The sequence below is a fragment of the Bos grunniens genome, chromosome 3, assembly GCF_055505025.1.
Source record: "Bos grunniens cultivar Pamir isolate PY7600 chromosome 3, Bosgru_T2T1.0, whole genome shotgun sequence".
In the NCBI taxonomy this organism is placed as follows: domain Eukaryota; kingdom Metazoa; phylum Chordata; class Mammalia; order Artiodactyla; family Bovidae; genus Bos; species Bos grunniens.
In genome coordinates, this window is record NC_141167.1 from 8,373,440 (window position 1) to 8,396,664 (window position 23,225).

Here is a 23,225-nt window from a genome sequence, read left to right on the forward strand (position 1 = left end):
TCACAAGCAGTCAACTTCCTGAGGAAAGGGACTAGGAGGGAGACAGGGCCGCAGAGAGGGAGGAGAGCAGTGAAGGGGCGGGAGGAAGCGGGGGCGCACACATGATCCAAGAGGCAGAACGCGGGCTCCAAGCCTTTTTCCAGTGGCCGCCCTAACTGGAACGTCCTGGAACATAAATGAGCAGGACCCAGGGGTCTGCGGTCCGGTGAGAACGGCCCCAGCTTCTCTGCACTGACCTCACCAGCAGCAGAGCACCCGAGTGGACATGGCCCTCGTAGGGTCGACCCGGGCCCACGCCCAGGAGAGCACTGGCCCCTGGGATGGAGCCACAAGCCTGCTCAGCGCCTCAGAGGGGCTGCTGTCTCACCTGTGGTGCTTTGAGAGGACCTTCTCCACTTTCCCAGACAGCACGTTCCAGATGTACAGCGAGCCCTCGGCCGCGCCCGCTGCTACATAACTGCCGTCAGGGCTAGAGGACACACAAGAGAAACGGCGTCCGTCACCCACTCTCAAGTCAACGTCCTCACACGGACCTCTCCCCAGGAAGTCAAGGTTTGCTCTTCGCTTACGAGTCAAACTCATGACCACTTCTGAGTACCCAGGAACCCCGAGATGCTATTCACAGCCATTTTGGCTGAAGCTGCTAGACCGTTATCTGGCCTCACTGGCTACTGAGAAATGGTGCCACCGCAGTACTTCTGGGGGGCACAAGCCCCCAGTCATCTCGAGCACACAGGGAGGTCAAAGGCAACCCCAAGTGGTGAAGGGTTTCCCTCAGCTGGTGGACTGCCTGGTCACACGGTTCAGCGAAAGCAGAAAAGGAACAACGTGTGGACTGTGGAGGACCTTCTCCACAGTACCGGCCCTGACCCTGGCAGTGTGTCTGTGAGAACGGCCACACTCAGACGGGAGAACAGGAAAGGGAGGGAGCCATTCCGCTGTGCTCCAAGAGACTCCCCACCCTTCCCGAAAAGCTCTCAGAGCCCTACGGTAACGAGTAGACAGAGGTGAACAAACCAGTCCATCACCGCAGCTTCCGGGATGGCACACGTTCTCAGTCACAGAAGGGACGCTTTAGAAAGAGGGAGTGACAGCAACGTCCAGGACTGAACTTGCAGGTTTGCTCCCGGACACTTGCTCGCATGGAGACACTGTACAGATTCAGCTCATTTCCAGTGGGAGGAGGCCCCTGCTCTAAACTGAGATGAGCGGTGCTGGGGTGGGCAGGCTGGGGCAGGAGGCGCGCCTCCCCACTAACCTGAACACAGCTCTCGTCCAGTCGGAGCCGCACTTGAAGCCTGGCGCGCTGAAACAGACGACGACACCGTTACCCCAGAGTCCACGCCACTCAGGGCGTGAGCACAGGCAGGCCTCTGGAAACCCCACCAGAGTGTCTTCAGTTACCTGAATGTCTGTCTGACAGCATTTATTCGTAGGTCTATAATTTTCAGCAGGTCATCTCGAGAGCAGCTGAGGAGTTCAGTTCTTTCTGGATTTAAGTCCAGGGCAGTGATCTTTCCCAAGAGCTCCATCTCTCGGACAATACTCTCTGATCTACAAAAAAGATGGAAGATCTGAGAAAATGTAACAGAAAGGTCAGAACTTCCCCATTCCAAGCAGATTGGCATGCCATAGAGCAGGAAAGGTAGTCAATTCAACGAGAACGTACTACTCTTCAAGGACAGCAGAAGCGCTCCAAACCTCACACAAACAACCTCAGCCTCGGCTTTTATAATTTTGCCATCAACAGATTCTATTAAGTAGTTGTATCAGAACTCTGAAACTGGTAAGAATTAATTTCCTTGCTCATTTCTGAAATACAGTAATTGCCGATCAGAGCTTCTGATCAGTATGAACTAAGTAGGGCTACTGTTTAATTTGTATTACTTCAATTTTATCATTTCAGCTTATCCAAAGAGATGTAAATCTGCTTTAGTGGGTCTGGGCTGCCTTCTATGGACAAGTGTGGACTCTCCCGGGAACCCTGCCGTACAAAGTTCAACTCCCAGGCCTTCCAACCCATCCTGGCAACTCTAGACACGGAGCCTGGACACCTGGCCACCTCTTCTTCTTCCTTTTCTTCTCCCAGTTCTCCTCTGGGCCGCGGTCCATGCCAGGTCTGTGAACAGCAATCCTGGACTGGGCCCTGCTGGTGATACAGCCAAAGGAGCTACAAACCCTTCTGTGGTCACTGTGTTGTAAACTTTCAATGAAAAGATTTCCTATCCCAAACCACAATGAAGTAAGAGAGTTTACTTTATTGCTGCTGCTCCACCTCCTAGGACTCGGGGCCTTCATCTGTTAAATTAGGGGATGGACCAGGAGCCTTTTAACATCCAGTTTAGCTCTATAATTCCATACTTCAGTTCAACTGTCAGCCAACCAGTACACCTGAAACTAATCACCAGTTCCCCACTTCTAACCAACCCAGTCTCATCCTGACTAGACACCTCCCCTTTTACTCCCCACACCTGGCCCATCACCGAGACCTCAGCTTTCTTTCCATTTCCAGCCACTCAGCTCTCCTGACAGCTCCCTGGGCGCTGCCGTTCTGTCGTTTCACACACCAGCTCTGATAAATCCACTCTCATGTCTTCAAAGTCCTCCTGTGAGGATGTCTCAATTTCTCTCCCATCCAACTTCTCAAAAATTCCGTTTTCCCAAATACTCTATTAGAAGCTGCCAATTAATGCCCTTTTCTGAATATGTTCACTGCATCCTCTCCCTAAATCTGTCATTTATTCTCCACATCTAGTCTGTAAGGAGCTCCATCTGAAGTCTCCCAGGAACCGACTCCAGCTCCACATCGCCCTCTACTGCCCTGAGTTCAGCTCCTCAAGACTTCAGTGACGTCCCTGCTCCTCAGACACCCTCTAAAACTGCCAATGTAATCTACCAGACTCTAGCAAAGGAATCTCTGGCTAAACACCCGACAGCTTATAAGATCAAGTCATTCATCAATGGCGTCCAAAGCCTGCGGCAATCCGATCCTACCCACCCTGTCAGTCTCGTCTGCCCTCGCCTGACTCGCTGCCCTCTGGGGCTCTTCTCTAGACTCATCTTGAGAGACAGTCTTTAACGTCCTTGGACAGCGGTGCCCAGCCCTGCTTCAGCACACCCTGCAGACTTGTATGGCGGTCTCCCCAGTTACACTTGAATCTACCTGACAACCTAGTTGTTCACCTGTTTACCTAGCAGCCAGCAAAGTGACTAGTGAGGACACAGGGCGTGACGACTGTGACGTTCTACTTCAGGGTAAAGACTATCCAACGGGGAAGATAATGTCGACTGCAGCCCGTCTCTGCCATTTCCAGGGCAGAAGCACAACCCACACACGAGACACCATCACAGTTCTGCCCTCTCATCTGCCTCCCCACCAGGCTCGTGGGAGTTTTACCGGATGTCCCAGAAACGAATTTTCTTGTCAAAATGCCCGCTCATCACACACTGCTCTGTGCAGACAATGTCATTGCAGCTGGATCCCGCAAATACCGTCTTTATGCCTGAAAGAAAACCGAACATGAGCAGTCAAGCAGAGACCCCTCCGTGGCTGCGCACCGAGCACCGCTGCCCTCTCACCCTTACTTAGGTCATCAGAACCATTTATTTAAACGAAGCTTCAAACTTGGAAAACAGTCCCTACATCATCGCCACCCAACATGAGACCAGACTCGAAATTCAAAGTGTATCACACTAGATGCAGGCTTTAACACAGAAACAAATGGCTCCGCGATTAGTATCGAATCGTTCACAGACACAGAGACTGAATTTCCTCACAGACTTTGCTGCGTAGATCCCAGAGTTTGAGGGTCCGGTCGTGACTTCCAGAAACGATGCGCGCGTTGTCCAGCAGGAACTTGGCAGACAGCACTTTGCCACTGTGTCCCGTGAGCGTGTGCTAGGAGACAGAACAGCCAGGGTGAGCCTCTGGGCGCAGCACTGGGAGTCAGGGGCCAACTGCCCGGGAGCCAGTGCCTCCAAACACCCTGAGGTTCAGTCAGGAGAACTGAGACAGAAGGACAAGCGGCTCAGGGAAACACCCAGGAAGCCTGTTTCTGGGTACTTCCCACGGATGAGGTATCAAGAAGAAGAGATGAATCTCCCATCATAAATAAAAGTTAAAAAAAAAAAAAGGTAATAGAAAAATAAAAAATCCAGCACCACTAGAGCAAACTTCACATGACCACATCCTCAGAATAAGGGAAGAGCAGGCAGAGGGCCCAAACAGACATTTTTCCAAAAAACACACACCAGATGGCCAACAGATATATGAGAAATGCAAGCTGGTGGAGCCACTAAGAAAACTGTACGAAAAAGCCCTCCAAAAATTAAAAAAACTGAAACCCCATATGACCCACCAATTCTATTTCTGGGTACTTTTTCCAAAGAAAACAAAACCACTAATTTGAAAAGATACATGCACCCCTATTTTCACTGCAGCACTAATCACAACAGTTAAGATACGGAAGCAAGTTAAGTGCCCAATGGTAGACAAATGAATAAAGACACGGTAAATATATACAATGGAGTATCGAGTCATAAAAAAAGAATGAAATTTTGCCATCTGTGAAAACATGGAGGAACCTAGATGGTATTATGCTAAGTGAAATGAGTCAGACAGACACGAATACCTTACAATTTTACTTATATGAGGGATCTAAAAACCAAATTTAACACCATACAAAACAGAAACAGACTCAGATACAGAGAACATACTGATGGTTGTGGGGGGAGTGGGGGGTATGAGAAAAAAGATGAGCGAGATTAAGAAGTACAAACTCCCAGTTACAAAAGGATTCACAGGGATGGGATCTGCAGCCCGGGAGTACAGTTAATAATACTGCAATGACTCCGCTGACAGATGATAGCTGGATGTATGGTGATGATCGTTTGGCAATGTATAGGAATAATGAACTGCAATTTTGTGCATCTGGGACTAACAGTGTGGTAGGTCAATTTGAAAAAAAAAGGACGCATAAAAGAAGTATAATGAAGTACTCAGTAAAGGCTCTACTAAAGACAGCACACAGAACGCAAATAAAAACAGGATACCTGCGTTTAGTCTTATCAGCCAACGAAATGGAAAAGAACGATGCATACACAAATGGTATCTATTTAATATTATTAGATTTACGCTGCCTCTTTCATCTTGTGTATTACAGAAAAATAACGTTTGTCTTCTCCTAAGCGTTAAAACAAAAATACATGTAGAAACTTCCTGAATCTGCATCCTCTATAGAGGCTAATTACACAACTTCAAAAAGGGGGGAGGGGATAAGCACCTTCTTGAAATAAGCTCTATTACAGATACTTGTCTGTACTATTCTTGCCATTTTCTGGAAGTCTGAATTATAAAAAGTCAGTTTCCTATTTAAAGTCAGACCAGGCAGGATCACTGGAGGTATAATTTATAAAAGGAAACATAGGACTCTTTAAATAAACAATTTAGACTTCCAGGAGTTTTTCAATCAGAGGTCTCAGCCTGAAACGTCAGACCACAGCCACAGAGTCCAGTATTCCCAACAATCCCATCTTTTTGTGACCAGCTGTGGGGTGCCAGCCATGGCATCTCCCCTGAGTGGCCAAGGAACGCAGCACTGAGTCGTAACTGAGGATCGCTGCCCTCTACCCATCCCTGCACTACTGGAGCCCAAGGGGAGAGCCGGCTGGGGGTGGCAGGGATGCCAGGAAAAGATTTGGGGAGTCAGCCCCTTTCCTATTTCTCAACATGGATCAACATATTTACGTGTGGAAATCTCAGAGGCTCAGAAGGCATTCAGGTATTCACCAGTGTTTTTTTATAATTTTTTTTTAAAGGGGCTTTTTTTTTTGATGAAGGATTTTAGTTCCCCAACCAGGAACTGAACCTGGGCCCTTGGCAGTGACTGGTTCGCCAGGGAATACCATCCTCACCACCCCAAAAAGCAGCTTCTGAAAGACCCTAATATACTTACTGTAACTGCTACCTTCCTGGGTTTCACTCCAAATCCCTGAGCTGAGATCTCAAAGTTGAGAGTTAACATTTTAGAAACCAACCTTCCCTCTCTGCCCGGTAGAACAACTGCACACTATCACAGGAGCAGAAAACTCAGGGCGGCATGTGCTTCCCCTTTTAGAAAGGGAAGTCTGCCCGGACTCCCCGACTCCTTCCTCTCACGTTTAAACCTCTGAAGCTGGAACAGCATCCTACAGTCGCGGCCAGCCAGGTGGCAGCCACGCTGAGGCTGTGTGACAACTCCCTACTGATCCTTCTGAAAAGATCAAGAAAGCTCTAGCAACAAAGCTTATGTTAAGTACAGTACATTTAACCTGCTCTACTGAGCAATGCTCAGTAGATGTCATCTAATCTGCACAAACCCTGGGGAGAGACCAAAAACTCATGCAGGTACTTCTCATGCTATGTAAGCTGTTAGTAAAAAACTATTTCACCAAAAATTTAAAATCACTTTTCACACACACAGGGAGGAAAAGACACTGCTCATTAAGTGGGCAATGCCAATGCACTCATTGTGCTGACCCTGCTAAGTCGCTTCAGTCGTGTCTGACTGTGTGACCCCATAAACAGCAGCCCACCAGGCTCCCCAGTCCCTGGGATTCTCCAGGCAAGAACACTGGAGTGGGTTGCCATTTCCTTCTCCAATGCATGAAAGTGAAAAGTGAAAGTGAAGTCGCTCAGTCGTGTCCGACCCTCAGCGATCCCATGGACTGCAGCCTTCCAGGCTCTTTTCCAGGCAAGAGTACTGGAGTGGGGTGCCATTGCCTTCTCCGTGTGCTGACCCTAACTACATGTTAATATGGAAATATCCCTACATATTTATCCACTACATTTTTGCTTGTTTCTGTACACTTTTTTCCCTCCATTGGAGTATAACTGCTTTACAATGTTGTTTTAGTTTTGTAACCCACTGCATTCAAAACCACATAGCCTGGGAATCCTCTTTTAACTTCACAGCACAAGCAATTTTCCATGTGACAGCTGAAAATACACAGTCTGGGGTTCCCGCTGTTTGGCCAGAATACCCTGGGTCTCTAAGTCTATAAAACACTAATCTCTTCCTCATGCTGCTTAGAAGGGTGACCCGTGCACACGCACACAGTTGACCCTCTAGAGTTTTTGTAATGTAATTAATATAGGCAAACAGTCTATAATAGGTAAAAGGTCTTCAAGTAATGAGATTATAATCTAATTGAAACTTCCTTGGCCAGCAGACACCTAGATCCCTTTAAAAGTTTCACAATCAGAAATGATACTGCAATGAACATCTATGATTATAAGGCTTCCTTGTGACTTATTTCCTAGCTTTTCACATGTGTTACTTCTAAAAACTCTGGATTTCTGTTTATCTTGTTCTTGTCCAGTCAGAAAAACCTCAATGAAGCTAGCTAGTTCCATCTCCATGCTCTCAATGGTATGGAATGTAGCTCCTGCAAAGAGATCCAACCAGTCCATTCTAAAGGAAATCAGTCCTGAAATTCATTGGAAGGACTGATGTTGAAACTGAAACTCCAATACTTTGGCCACCTGATGCGAAGAGCTGACTCATTTGAAAAGACCTTGATGCTGGGAAAGATTGAAAGCGGGAGGAGAAGGGGATGACAGAGGACGAGACGGTTGGATGGCATCACCGACTCAATGGACATGAGTCTGAGTAAACTCCAGGAGCTGGTGATGAACAGGGAGGCCTGTTAAAGTCCATGGGGTCACAAAGAGTCGGACACAACTGAGTAATGGAACTGCACTGAAGTGATTCACTTAAAAATTGATTTTTAAGTTAATTTAAGTGGATCAGATTTATTTCCAATTCTTTTACCCATTCAGTATTTTTGACACTTATTAGTATCTAACGTTTAATTTCTGGAACTTCCCTGGTAGCACAGTGGATAAAAATCCACCTGCCAATGCAGGGGACGTGGGTTCGAGCCTTGGTCTAGGAAGATTCCACATGCTGGAGAGCAACTAAGCCTGTGCGCCCCAACTACTGAGCCCCCACACCCTAGAGCCTGTGCTCCGCAACAAGAGAATCCACCACGAAGAGAAGCCCACACACAAGGAAGTGCTGTCTTTGCTCGCTGCAACTGGAGAAAGCTCGAGCAAAGACCCAGAACAGCCACACAAAAAAAGTTTAACATTTAACTTCTAACACTACTTCAAGGTTTTATCTTCCTCTTTCAGAGCCGACATGGGCTCTGAAGTCAGAGCAGCCCGAGTCTCCCAGCAGAGCGCTCTCTGTCCTCGGGCTCTGCACGGCCTGCCCCGTGCTGCAGGGCCGCCCACGACGCAGGCAGTAACCATCAACGGCAACTAAGACAAGTGACCTCAGAGAAATGCAGACCTTGATGAGGAGGTTTCTGAAATAAAAACCATCATCTGAGAGTCAGTCCACAATGAGGCCCTTTATCCACATCAGCGTTACAGAAGTCGACAGGGCAGCTTCTTCAACCCAGTTCCTCAGTTTTACACTCATCTTTTGAGTTTTTTTTTTTCTGGCTTTCCTGGACGTTCAGATGGTAAAGCGTTTGCCTGCAATGCGGGAGACCCAGGTTCGATCCCTGGGTTGGGAAGATCCCCTGGAGTAGGAAATGGCAACCCTGTCCAGTATTCTTGCCTGGAGAATCCCCGTGGACGGAGGAGCCTGGTGGGCTACAGTCCATGGGGTCACAGAGTCGGACACGACTGAGCAACTTCACTTTAAGATTTTTTCGGCAGTTGCAAACACCCCGCCGTGAAAGGCGTCCTCTGCAAGGGACCCCTTCAGTGCCAGGCTGTTTCTAGGCCCCCTTTCCTGATGGGATTTAAAGCAAGCACTTGCCCAGCCTCCCCAGCCTTCTGGTCTCGCCCAACACCACCCCTCAGCATACGAGCTGAGGAGACGCCGACCAGGGCTTGGATCTCGTGTTTCAGAACACGGATGCCCATTCAAGCCCGCTAACATCCTCTGCGAACTAAAGAAGCCAGAGCCTCCTGGACAGGGAGCCTACTTACTTCCTGGGCCCTGGTAAGGGTTTCATGTGGTTTCTGCGGGCATAGGAACCTGCTAAAAAGGCCTCCTGACCTCCGTCATACATTTACCGAGTGAGCAGGCATGGCTGTGAGCCCTGGTCCAGCACAGGCGGCTACAAGGCCTGGCACCAGCCCCCAGCTCGTCAGCACCCAGCTCGGGGCTCCAGCAGCTCCTCCAGCGAGACGTGCCCACCTCTGCAAACCAGCTCACTCCACCTCCAGGTCTCCTCCTAATTCAGACCCAAAAACTTACACCTACCTGTTCAGAACTCTTCTACCAGCTACAAATACCATCCTGCACCCAACTCCTTGCTTCACTCATCGAAGGGCCTAAACTGTAAGGAAGGCTGTGTGTCCCTTTGCACTCTTTAGACAGTTTTGCTGTATCTCAGTTGAAAATGATTCAGGCCAATGGAACACAGGAAATAGCACAGGCCTCATTCCCAAGTCTCATCTTTTCATGTGTTCACTGCATGACCCCAGGCAATTCTGTGGGCTTACCTGACCCTTGGTTTTCCCATCTACCTCCTACCTCCCACCTACCTCCCCTGGATTCCTGAGAATTAAAAGCAGTAACGTACATAACATAATACAGCCAGTGGATGCAATCAAATTCCAGCAGAATTATTCAAATTCCTAAAGGATGATGCCATCAAGTTTTTGCACTCATTACGTTAGCAAATCTCGAAGACCCAGCAGTGGCCACAGGACTAGAGAAGATCAATCCTCAACCCAATTCCCAAGAAGGGTAGTACCAAAGAATGTGCTAACCATTGTACAACCGCACTCACCTCCCATGCTATTCAGGTCATGCTAGTAAGTAAAATCTTGCATGCTAGGCTTCAGCCAGACGTCCAAGCTGGGTTCAGAAAAGGAACAGGAACTAGAGGTCAAATTGCCAACATTCACTGGATTATACAGAAAGTAAGGAAATTTCAGAAAAATATCTATCTGTTTCATTGACTACGCGAAAGCCTTTGACTGTGAAGATCATGACAAACTATGGAAAGCTGAGAGATGGGAATACCAGACCATCCTACCTGTCTCCTGAGAAACCCATATGTGGGTCAAGAAGCAACCGTGAGAACCCTGTATGGAACAACCAACTGGCTCAAGATCGAGAAACGAGTACGACTGGGCTGTCTGCTGTCACCTGTTTGTTTAACCTATACTCTGAGCACATCATGAGACATGCCGGGCTGGGTGAGTTACAAGGCGGAATCAACACAGGCGGGAAAAACATCAACCTCAGATATGCAGATGATAGCACTCTAATGGCAGAAAGCAAAGAGGAACTAAAGAGCCTCTTGATGGGGGTGAAGGAGCTGGTTTAAGACTAAACATTAACAAAAATTAAGATCATCGCATCCAGTCCCATTACTGCATGACAAATAGAAAGGGAAAAGGTAGTGACAGATTTCCTCTTCTTAGGCTCCAAAATCACTAAGGACTGTGACTGCAGCCATGAAATTAGAAGACTGCCTCTTGGCAGGAAAGCGATGACAAACCTAGACAGTGTGCTGAAAAGCAGAGACTAATCTGTCGATAAAGGTCTATATAATCAAGGCTATGGTCTTCCCAGTGGTCACGTACGGTTGTGAGAGCTGGACCGTAAAGAAGGCAGACCGTAAAGAAGGCAGAACACCAGAGAATTGATGCCTTCAAACTGTGGTGCTGGAGGAGACTCCTGAGAGTCCCTTGGACAGCAAGGAGATCAAACCAGTCAATCTTAAGGGAGATCAACCCTGAATATTCACTGGAAGGACTGATGCTGAAGCTGAAGCTCCGGTATTTTTGTCATCTGATGCGTATTGGTGACTCGCTGGAAAAGTCCCCGATGCTGGGAAAGACTGAGGGCAGAAGGAGAAGAGGGCATCAGAGGATGAGATGGCTAGATAGCATCACTGATCAAATGAACAAACCCTGGGAGGTGGTGAGGGACAGGGAGGCCTGGCGTGCTGCAGCCCATGGGGTTGCAAAGAGTCGGACACGACTGGGTGACGGAACAATAGCAACAATGCACATAACACATTTGACTACTGGGTCTAACACACAGAAGGTACCCAGGTAAATGCCCTCTCCTTTAGGCAAATTAATGCCTGCAGAAGTAACCAACCCCACCATAAATTTCCACCGAGTAACTGGTGGTTACCTAGAGAAGGCATGCCCCAGGACTGACCGTGACACTACCAGAGCAGGCCAGACCAGCCTTCCCGGCTGAGGATGCAGGACCGTCGGGCCTCAACTGGAAACGCATCTGAGCCTTTGAACAGACGTGCACTGGGACCTCAGAGGCGCCTAGCCCCACCCACAGGTGCCCAGCAGCCCCCCCTGACGCCCAGCCCTGCCCACAGGCGTGCAGCAGCGCCCCCTGCCCCAACCCCCGGCGTCCAGCTCCACCCACAGGCATCCAGCAATCCCCCCACTGGTGTCCAGCCCCACCCATAGGTGTCCAGCCCCGCTCACAGGCGTCCATCAGTCCCCCTGCTGGCGCCCAGCCCCGCCCACAGGCATCCAGCAGTCCCTCCCCTGGCGCCCAGCCCTGCCCACAGGCGTCCAGCAGTCCACCCACCCCCGTTTCTCCAGGAACAGGCCCTTTAGCTGCCATTAGACAGCCGTCTCTGTCATCCTCACACCTCGTGCTTTGCACGCGGATCGTCTCTCAACTAAGAATCAGGAATTACAACCCTGTATGTGTGAGCTAGCACCTGTGCTATGCCATGCTTTAGTTGCTCCGTCATGTCCGACTCTTTGCGACCCCTCGGACTATAGCCCACCAAGCTCTGCCCACGGGGACTGTCCAGGCAGGAATACCAGAGTGGGTTGCCGTGCCCTCCTCCAGGGGATCTTCCTAGCTAGCACCTAACACTGGCTATTTTCCATACAGTTCCCTGAAGGAAATGGAAAGACCAGGGGTGACTGAGCAGTGGATTTCTAGCCATTCTTCTGGCTCCATCCCTGCACCAGCCTCAGGCCATTGGAAACACATCACAGACCACTGTATTGCAGCTCCCCACCTCCCTGTAGATTATCTCTACAAAGTTCATCTTCACATCATGCTTTTGCTTTTCATGTGAGTTCAGGTTTGTGTCAAGTTTTTCTGGAGGGGTAAAATGCTTATCAGTGTCAAGCAAATCCTCCACCTCATCTTTCTGTAGCCTTTATTTAATAAGCTCATGCGAAGGTTGCTTCAAGCTTAAGGAGAAAAACCTGTCTTTAAATTAATGTATGTCTTCTAACTAGAACAATGGAGAAGGCAATGGCACCCCACTCCAGTACTCTTGCCTGGAAAATCCCATGGATGGAGGAGCCTGGTAGGCTGCAGTCCATGGGGTTGCTAAGAGTCGGACACGACTGAGCGACTTCACTTTCACTTTTCACTTTCATGCACTGGAGAAGGAAATGGCAACCCACTCCAGTGTTCTTGCCTGGAGAATCCCAGGGACAGGGGAGCGTGGTGGGCTGCCGTCTCTGGGGTCGCACAGAGTCGGACAGGACCAAAGTGACTTAGCAGCAACTAGAACAAAAGGGATATAACCATTAAATTTCTGTCTTTGTTTTAGAATCTAAGAGACTTCTTGGCGAGTGTGGGTTCAGACTGCAGATTTCTTCAACATCTGAACCCACAGTTCTTGATTTCCTGTACATCGTCCTCCTGGCTTCATGTGAGGTGTTTTAACTCTATCATAACTGCACCCAAAAAACTTCTCCATAGCCTACTTTCCAGCTCTACTTTGTGAGGTGATTAAGTCTTGGGGTCCTTAAGAAACACAGCTTACACATGAGAGGGTAACAGGCAGGAAGGCCAGGGGTCTCCAAATGGAGGAAACAGCCTGCAAGTGTCAGACATTTTTATCTCTCTTAAGCGGCAGGAGGAAACAAACTAGCAATATTTTTTCCTTCTCTATACAAATTTAAAGGGAGGTTTCTCTTAAAATACTGTGTTGCTATAATGACACCTGGTTTTGCCTGAAGTTAGCTATTCTCGAGCCTAGAGATAACCAATGCCTTTTTCTTATGGAAATGTCCGTCTTAAGCTATGCTAATGTACTATGCCTTTACCCCAAACTCTGTCTCCCAGTCTGTTCCGCCTCTTGGCCCAGAACCTACTTGACAAACCAGTATGGATATTGTTCCCCTAATCTATGTAAATGAAACTATTTGTATGGTGGTCTGCCTTTCTTCAAGATTCAAGTTAATCGTTTTATGGCCCAGGATAAACCATTTGGTGCCAAGATTATCCCAAAATGCATCTTATGGGTGAGGGGCCTGGTGCCATTCTGAATTTTAAGACATTCCTTTCTTTCATTAACAGACTGCTAGTGACTATATAACATCCAGCTAAAGACTAGCAGGGGGGTACTCTTTCTGCCCCCTTCTGATGCCTATGTCAGAAGCTTTCTCTATCTCCTTTATACTTTAATAAAACTTTATTACACAAAAGCTCTGAGCGATCAAGCCTCATCTCTGGCCCCGGATTGAATTCTTCTCCTCCGGGGGCCAAGAATCCTGGTGTATTCGCATGATTCAACAACAACCTTTCACACGCTGGTGCTAAAATAGCTGAAGTTAAGCTAACACTGACACCTACCTAAAAACCTTAGCTCTTATGAACAGGAGTATCCAAAGTCTTTCATGGAAATGTGATGGCTTCCTATCACGAATATTTCAAAGCTGACTACTGGACAAAGAACGTGAAGTGGAAACATCAATTTCCCTAACGAGGAAAGGGCAAGGGGAATCAAGTCTGATGGTCAGACAACACAAATTCTCCTAACGCATCACCCTGCCATTTCCTACATTTTGTGACTGATACGCACCCACAGGAAGCCTGGAGGCTGTAGTTTCTTTCTTAACTGGGTCTTACCCGTAACCGGTAGTCATCCACGGTCCAGATGCGGCTTGCAAAATCATTTGAAGCTGCTAAGAGGTAAGATCCCTACAGGAAAGAAGGGGAGAAGGAAAAACAGAACTTTAGTTCACATGATACAAATTTCCTCATACCAAACTCAAGACTGTTTAGATGACTAAAGCTACATACCTGATCTGAATACCGTCATAACCAGAATTCTGTTAACTAATCAATCCCGTTAACTTCAGGCCTCTTTCCTGAGCCTGCTCAACCTCGCCTGATGGCTGTAGATATTACACCTCCAGCTCAAAATGGAACTCACCCCCCTGTGCTCACTTCCACCCCACTTGGGTAAGATCAAGTACTAATTCTCTACACCCGCCCAAGTCCACGAGCCCAGAGGCGCCGACTCCCCAGCCTCACCTCCCCACTGTCCCCCAGCTGTAGACCCTCTCCTTTCCACCTGCACCGACTCGGCCCAAACCAGAGCCTTATCGAGTCTGGAGAGATGCTGACCAACCGGGTTACCAAGACCTGTCTCCCCTACCCATCTTCAACCTACTCGTGATCAGCACTGAATTTTTAACCTATTGGCATCCTTCTCTAACATTAAGATAGAAAACAGCAGAGAAACCAGGTAGGTTATTTTTAAATTTCAAGAACCAGATGTCAAAAATGGTTTCTAAACACCTCTCAACTCACCCATTTCCATGGATATTAGGTACTTACAGCACTATCAAATTCAATGCTTGTAATTCCTGCATTACTGCCAGACAGGGAGCCCTTGAACTCACATTTGTCTGCATAAAAACAAAGATGCCAACATACCAATTAAAACGAGGCACTTGAAACACAAGGGAAGCTAATTACATGGTCAAAAGCAACTTCCCCGCATATTTACAGAATCAAGTAGCAGGACAAACAGCACAATGAGACGGGAATGTTCGGCTGACCAGTCCCCAAAGCAACGAACGCACAAGAGGGTGCGGAGCCCAGCATTTTCCGGTTGGCTCTTACACTGCTCTTTTTAAGAAATTTAGTGTCATCAATTCCCTTCATAAAAGTGCAGGGATTTAAAAACATGTCAACTGACCTAGAGTTTATTTAGCTATTTAATTTACATAAACACATCTCTGTCAATTTAACTATCACTTTAATGGAAACTGACCATTAAAATTGCAGAACCCAAGTACGAAAAACAGTTTTACTTGTAGTTATATAAACTGGCTAGTCATTAGATTTCCAGTAAAACTAGTTTGGAGTTTCTGGAATTTATCTGTCCACTCTACCTATGTGAAGCAAGGTTCCAGCGAACCAATCGCCTGCCAGTGCTCTCCTGAAGCCCATCTCACCCCCAGGCCCAGCCACTCATCCCTGGACTCTGCTTTCAGACTCTGGCCACCCTGAGGGCAACTTTACAGATCAAAGGGTAAATCCCAATGATGCTGTGATTAAATTCCTTCTTTAAAAGGTATCTTAAGGATAACCTAGATAGAGAAGCTAGGGAAATAGTTAGGGAACCATTCAAATCAAATTCATAAGATAGGAGCACAGAATAGTATACATTTCAATGGACAGCCTTTTCTTTCAGGACTTCTGAATGCTAATAAAAATGACATAAATGTGGATTTGGAGCTGTCAAATACATTTATGGCCAGCACTATTAAGCTGGTGAGTAAATCCCTGAATTAATTTGCAAAATACAGCACATTTAATGCCTTTTCCTGGATCCTAGCTTTCATTAGATTTTCATGAGTCTAAAAAAGGTCAACACCTACTAATTAAAGACTTTATTTAGATTAGATCTTTACAGACAAAAATACTACTGCAAATTCTAAAAAATATCTCCGTGGCTCATGCCTAAAACATTGCTCTGTCTGGCAGGTGACAAAGTGCCAAAACCTCAGAAATGATCACTAAGTGCCAGTCTACCAAGAGACAGAGCTCAAAAGACCAAAGATCGTCTTATTTCATGAAAGGCCTTTTGGACTTGGTCTCTTCCAAGATTCAGTAAATATTAGCAAAGAGGGAGAAAATTATACACCAAGTAAGCCATCTGTGGAGGAAAGGTCCTATAATTAGTTAGAACATGACTGATACTTGTTCCTGAAAACTATAAAAAATAATGCTGCCAGATGCTCTATGTATTTCTGTAGATTTAGTAGAAACTCTCATTTTACTAACACAGTTTATGCTCCGGCACAAATTATGTCAGTATTAATTCTGATTAGTGTTCACTTCCTCTTCGACAGCAAAAAGGTAATACTTCTACTAATGGCTGGTATCTCTAATTTTCTTATAGGTATTTTTACTGACCAAGGAGTAAAATAAAAGTATTTCTAGAGCTATTTGTATTTATTTGCAAGGTATAATTGAAACAGACTATCTGTGTAGATACTTTTTTTTAATCACCAAATCTCTGTTCTTATCATTTTATTGTTAAGTTTCAGCAATTCACCCAAGCTCAGGTCCTACTTCACCACTCTGTCCACGTAAATCACCCACACAAATCCAGAAGCGTCTTTGAGTTTCCACCTCTCACACAGGGGTGACGCCCAGCTGCCTAACAGCACAGGGCTATGGCGCGGCTCAGAGGAAATGAAGCAGACACAGGCGGGACCGTGCTGCCTCAGCTGGACCACGAGCACACGTGCGCCCCACTAAGGAAGCCCGGCAACATGCTCCCTACAGAGCCCTGCAGCCTGTTCTCTGACCGCGTCTTGTCAAAAGTACATGTATATTGAACTGAGTATCAAAATGTGGCGAGTGGGCTATGCCTCAGTTCAGACATCTGCGAGAGGGTTCACTAACTCCCCTCTCCTGTTTCAATGCCATCCCATTTTGAGTACTATAAGGTCATTCATTCCTAAAATAAAACGTAATCAAAGAGACTCCGTTTTGATCTTAGAAGAATGAGTCTCCCAGGTAGGAAGGTGTCCAATATGTACTGCGGAAGAGTAGAGGGCAATTACCATAGCTCCAGAAAGAATGAAGTGGCTGGGCCAAAGTGGAAATGATGCTCAGTTCTGGATGGGTCTGGTGGTGAAAGTAAAGTCCGACGTTCTAAAGAACATTACTGCATTGGAACCTGGAATGTCACATCAATGAATCAAGGTGAACTGGAAGTGGTCAAGCAGGAGATGGCAGAGTGAACATCAACATTCTTATGAATCAGTGAACTAAAATGGATGGGATTGGGTGAATTTAATTCAGATGACCATTATATCTACTACTGTGGGCAAGAATCTGTTAGAAGAAATGCAATAGCCCGATAGTCAACAGGAGTCCGAAATGCAGTACTTGGGTGCAATCTCAAAAACGACAGAATGAACTCAGTTCATTTCCAAGGCAAACCATTCAGTATCACAGTAATCCAAGTCTATCTCCCAACTGTAATGCCAAAGAACCTGAAGTTGAACGGTTCAACAAAGACCTCCAAGACCTTCTAGAACTAACACCAAAAAGAGATGTTCTTTTCATCATAGGGGACTAGGATGCAAAAGAAGTCAAGAGGATACCTGGAGTAATAGGCAAGATGACCTTGGAGTATAAAATGAAGCAGGACAAAAGCTAACAGAGCTTTGCCAAGAGAACGCACTGGTCATAGCAAACACCCTCTTCCAACAACACAAGAGAAGACTCTACACGTGGACATCACCAGATGGTCAATACCAAAATCAGAATGATTATATTCTTTGCAGCCAAAGATAGAGAATCTCTATACAGTCAGCAAAAACAAGACCGGGAGCTGACTGTGGCTCAGATCATGAACTCCTCATTGCAAAACTCAGGCTTAAACTGAAGAAAGTAGGGAAAACCACTAGGTCGTTCAGATATGACCTAAATCAAATTCCTTATGAATTTACAGTGGAGGTGATGAACAGATTCAAGGGATTAGATCTGGTAGACAGAGTGCCTGAAGAACTATGGACGGAGGTTTGTAACACTCTGCAGGAGGCAGTGACCAAAATCATCTCAAAAAGAAACGCAAGAAGGCACAGTGATTGTCTGAGGAGGCCTTACAAATAGCTGAGAAAAGAGAAGCAAAAGGCAAGGGAGAAAAGGAAAGATATATCCAAATGAATCCAAAGTTCCAGAGAATAGCAAGGAGACCTAAGGCCTTCTTAAGTAAACATTGCAAAGAAATAAAGGAAAACCGCAGAATGAGAAAGAGAGATCTCTTCAAGAAAACTGGAGACATAAAGAGAACATTTTGTGCGAGGATGGGCACAATAAAGGACAGAAACAGTAACGACCTAACAGAAGCAGAAGAGATTAAGAAGAGGTGGCAAGAATACAAAAAAGGTCTTAATGACCAAACCCATGATGGTGTGGTCACCTACCTAGAGCCAGACAGAGTGGAGTGTGAAGTCAAGTGGGCCTTAGGAAGCATCACTACAAACAAAGCTAGTGGAGGTGATGGAATTCCAGCTGAGCTATTTCAAATCCTAAAAGATGATGCTACTAAAGTGCTGCACTCAATGTGTCAGGAAATGTGGAAAACTCAGCAGTGGCCACAGGATTGGAAAAGGTCAGTTTTCATTCCAATCCCAAAGAAGGACAATGCCAAAGACTGTTCAAACTAACAGACATTTGCACTCATCTCACATGTTAGCGAGGTAATGCTCAAAATCCTTCAAACTAGATTTTAGCCGTATGTGAACCGAGAATTTCCAGATGTACAAGCTGGATTTAGAAAAGGCAGAGGAACCAGAGATCAAATTGACAACATTCACTGGATCCTAGAGAAAGCAAAGGAATTCCACAAAACATCTACTTCTGCTTCATTGACTATGTGAAAGCCTTTGTGTGGATCACAAAAAAACTGTGGAAAATTCTAAAGAGAGGTGAATACCAGACCACTAAAGACCTCTAAAGAGATGGGAATACTTATGTGCCTCCTGAGAAATCTTTATGCAGGCCAAGAAGCAATAGTTAGAACCAGACATGGAACAACTGACTGGTTCAAAACTGGGAAAGGAGTAATACAAGGCTGTATATTGTCACTTTGCTTACTTAACTTCTATGCAGAGTAAGTACATCATGCAAAATGCTGGGCTGGATGAATCACAAGCTGAAATCAAGACTGCCAGGAGAAATATAAACAACCGCAGATATGCAGATGATACCACTCTAATGGCAGAAGGTGAAGAGGAACAAGAGCCTCTTGATGAGGGTGAAAGAGGAGAGTGAAAACCTGGCTTAAAAATCAACATTCAGAAAACTAAGATCATGGCATCCAGTCCCATCACTTCATGGGACTGTTCTGTTCTGCAAACAGAAGGGGGGAAAAGTGGCAACAGTGACAGGTTTTATTTTCTTGGGTTCCAAAATCACTGTGAATGGCGACTGCAGTCATGAAACTAAAAGACACTTGCTCCTTGGAAGGAAAACTATGACAAACCTAGACAGCACATTAAAAAGCAGAGACATCACTTTGCTGACAAAGGTCTGTCTGCTCTAAACTATGGTTTTTCCAGTAGTCACGTATGGATGTGAGAGCTGGATCAGAAAGAAGGCTGAACACTGAAGAATTGATGCTTTTGAATTATGGTCCTGGAAAAGACTCCTGAGAGTCCCTGGGACAGCAAGGAGACCAAACCAGTCCATCCTAAAGGAAATTTACCCTGAATACTCACTGGGAGGACTGATGCTGAAGCTTTAATACTTTGGCCACTTGATGCAAAGAGCCTGCTCATTTGGAAAAGTCCCTGATGAAGGCTGGAGAAGGAAATGGCAATCCACTCCAGTTTTCATGCCTGGAGAATCCCATCGACAGAGGAGCCTGGCAGACTACAGTTCATGGGGTCACAAGAGCTGGACATGACTTAGTAACTAAACCACCACCAATGATGGAGGCAAAAGGAGAAAGGGCGGCAGAGGATGAGATGGTTGGATGGCATCACCAACTCCAGCAAACGTGAATTTGAGCAAAATCTGGGAGACAGTGAAGGACAGAGGAGCCTGGTATGCTGCAATCCATGGGGTTGCAATGAGTCAGACATGACTTAGCCACTGAACAACAACAACAGCAAGACGATACACCCTCCTTTTAAATTAATTAATGGTTGTGCTGGGTCTTCGTTGCAGCGCTCAGGCTTTCTCTAGTTGTCGAGCACGGGCTCGAGGGTGAGCAGGCTTCAGTAGCTGCAGTGCACAGGCTTTGTCACTCCTCAGCCTGTGGGATCTTCCTGGACCAAGAATCGAACCTATGTCCCCTGCACTGGCCAGACCTTTAACCACTGGACAACCAGGGAAGTCCCATACTCGTCTCTTTAGTCTCAAGCTTAGATACAATGTCATTTTTTTTCCTAGGCGATGGCCATTGGCATTATTAAATACACAACTTGATATGTAATTTTATTCCTAATTTTTATGTACAATTTTACTAGTCCATGACTAAGACTTTTTTATTTCAAATCTAAAACCTGCCCTATCTTAGAAGACGCTCTCATTGCTATACACTTGAGAAAACACAAACGCTGAAGTATCTGGAATTTAGAGCATTCTCTGGTCACTACTTGGAAACCCAGAACAAACACAGACTCGACTGTGTCAGCTGTAAAGGGTAACAGAGAGCAACAATGCTTTGGTCAGACGATTCCTGACACAAAATACTGCACGTTTCAAGAAGATGAACAGTTCAGACTGCCAACCAGACATCCCCAACACGCTTCTTTCTGTTTCTCACTCTGGTGGGACCTCACCTCCAAACACTTCCCAGAGCTTCACCCTCCGATCCATGCCTCCCGTGGCCAGGAGCCGGGAACCTGGGCTGAACTGCACAGCGTTGACCTCCCCATCATGCGCGTCCTGCAAGACAACAAACGCCCACTTTCAAACTGGGTTAACTGTCACCCCCAAGAACGGGGCTAATACAGACGGGGACGCTTACCACATGGTAAACACTGGTCATTAAGTCACACTCCTGGGTTCCCAGCCCAGAGTCTCCAAAGATTCTATTATCATTAAACTCTTACAGTTCTTTTTCTATTTATTTAAATACTGTGCAAACTTCTTAAAAAGCATTCAAAACCTACAGAGACTAACTGCCTAAAGTTTGTCTTTGAGTTAATTTTATTTCTTCTAAGAATAAAGTAATGTTAATCTATACTATGATCCTCACAGCTTAAAAGTAAGTCTGTGATTAACTGCCTCTCTTCTGGTCCAGACTGCATTAATAACACACATGAAACTGTATCAAATTAGTGAAAACAATCCTTTTCTTTTTAAAAAAGCCTTTCCTTTTGGTCGTCCCAGTGAGAGTGCGCCCTAATAGGGAGAGTCCTGACAAGAGCAGGCGCCGGTCCTGCCACAGTCAGTGTCAGAGGGGCTCCGGAGCTCCCTCTGGGGACAACGGCACCCATGTGCACTGTCGGCAGCAGGGGGCCTCTGCCAAGTTTCTTAACTTCCTGAAGCCTTAGTTTGCTCATCTATACAATAAAGACTTCCGCAGCTCCTGTAAGCTTAGACCACATCTGACCACGACCAGGCCTTCAATAAAAGTAACAGGTGTTATTTTGGGAGAACTTAATAATTTTCAGAGAAATGCCTTGAGACTGGCATCCACACTGGACACGTCTGAAAAGATGGCATCTGTGTTTAAGCTGAGAAGGGAAACCAGACAGGAAGCTCCCCAGCCTAGAATGGGGTGAGAGAATAGTGGACGTCACTATCATCTCCTGTCTGAAAAGACTATGGATTTCAAAATATCCATGAGTAAAAAACACTATGAGATCGGCTTTAAATTGCTCCAGCCAAAGTTTGTGTATGTGTGTGGTCATAAGATTGGCTAATATGACTAACTGAAGCTGCCCAACAGCAGTTTTTAATCCCTATCTCCGCTTATATTTGAAAATTTTCATAATAACAAGGCAGGGGAAGGGGAAGACTTCAACACATGGATTATAAATATTAAATCATTAAACAGGTCAATCACTTGCCTAAAAAGGTCACTTTAGGAACACAAAATCTCATCTTCGCCTTTGCTTGGGACTGAAAAAGGTACCTCAACTGCTGAGAAAGTGACTCGTAAAGCTGACTGGAATATAAACAACACTTATGATTGCTCTGCCTTCTCACCATCCTCTTGAGTCCCAGTGCTGGAAAGCCATCTGACAGGTGGTCCAACTTTCCACCTCCACATGACTCCGTTCTCTTCCCAGTGCTCCCTTTCACTGGGAGGTCTCAGATTGAAAACTTGAGATCATGCACCATCACACCCGCGGCTGCTGCTCATCAAGCCCCTGTGTAGCTGGTTTTGTTGGATACTGGTCTGCTGTGCACTGCCGACTCTTCAGAAACACACACTGACAGAATCCCATGTTGTCAGCTGCTCCATTACCCCATACACATGACTTAAATGTGATGGGAGGGAAAAATGGGCTGCTGGGAGCTGAGGGCAGGGCAGGGACTGTGACCTCACGTGCAATCAGACCTTTTACCAATCATCACTGACCTCCGAGGGGCCCGGCCCGTTAAGAGAAGCACAGGAGCACTGGGAAGGGGCTGTAATAGTTCCCCATCTACCTCCTCCTCCACAGCAGGACTCTCTTTACAATGACCAAGGTGGCCACTTAGTCAGCCAGTTCACTGGACAGAAGTAACTATTAAAAGTTCCCCTTTATGCCTGAAACTGAAAGCTCCCGCCATGTAAACTCCATCCCATTTTAACAGCAAGTCTTTCTCTCTCCAAAAGCTGGCTCTCCCAGTGCAATCCGAGCATCAGCCCAACTAACTGGGCTCTGCTGTCCCCACTGACCCCCCGACCCCCTCTGCTAGCCCTGAGCCAGGGATTGTTTCCCTGGGAAGGTCTCATGCCTGCTCAATCACACCAGCTGGGACCTGGATCAGCCTTTAGTTCTAGGACCCAGCTTCTGACACCAGTGTCGGCTTTGGCATCACAGCAGCTTCGCCCAGGCCTGTGTCCTGCTTCCAACCAGGTGCTCCTGATGGTCAGAAGTCATACGGACGTGCACATAATTAAGCCAAGAGCTGCCCAACGGACCTTCCAGAACAGATAGCTGACTAAAAACTCTGCACTGGAGCCAACCAGTGACAAGAAATGACAGTTATTCTCTCAAGTTTCACTATCCCAAGTTAGTGCTCCCCTGTCCCATCCCTCCCATCCTTTCTCTCAGCCAGTCCCACATATCACAGAGGGTGGCTGGAAATCAATTCTGTTCTCTAAAGATGAGGAAAATTAATGTATTTTGCTTATTTTAACAAAGCAATCTTGCTTTGCTTATCAAAATATTATCAATCGCTTCTATCAGAGAGCCAACGGGTGTAAAAGTTCCATGTAAATGAAATAGGAACAGAAAGCTTAGCTGCAACAGGAGAAAAGATCCTTCAATGGTCAGGTTCTGTTTC

At 46.4% G+C, this 23,225-nt stretch overlaps 1 protein-coding gene and 2 non-coding genes across 20 annotated transcripts in view; all 3 read right to left on the reverse strand.

The window, feature by feature from the left end:
- ATG16L1 (autophagy related 16 like 1) overlaps nt 1-23,225 on the reverse strand; it is a 44,129-nt gene that overhangs the window by 1,977 nt on the left and 18,927 nt on the right. For 9 of the 18 annotated variants that reach the window (XM_086377617.1, XM_086377597.1, XM_086377588.1 and 6 more), the window contains 9 exons: nt 20,561-20,666; nt 14,583-14,653; nt 13,869-13,940; nt 10,759-10,851; nt 3,778-3,898; nt 3,398-3,503; nt 1,405-1,554; nt 1,259-1,306; nt 368-469 (listed from right to left, as the gene is read on the reverse strand). In XM_086377617.1, coding sequence (XP_086233743.1) covers nt 368-469; nt 1,259-1,306; nt 1,405-1,554; nt 3,398-3,503; nt 3,778-3,898; nt 10,759-10,851; nt 13,869-13,940; nt 14,583-14,653; nt 20,561-20,666 — 869 coding nt within the window. Of the gene's footprint in view, nt 1-367; nt 470-1,258; nt 1,307-1,404; nt 1,555-3,397; nt 3,504-3,777; nt 3,899-10,758; nt 10,852-12,291; nt 12,519-13,868; nt 13,941-14,582; nt 14,654-20,560; nt 20,667-23,225 lie in introns of those variants that run through there. The other 9 variants (XM_086377639.1, XM_086377628.1, XM_086377606.1 and 6 more) reach the window with 4 other exon arrangements.
- Nucleotides 5,474-5,735, reverse strand: LOC147374937 (small Cajal body-specific RNA 6). The gene has a single exon (XR_015161749.1).
- On the reverse strand, nt 22,037-22,312 carry LOC147374938 (small Cajal body-specific RNA 6). Its single transcript, XR_015161748.1, has one exon.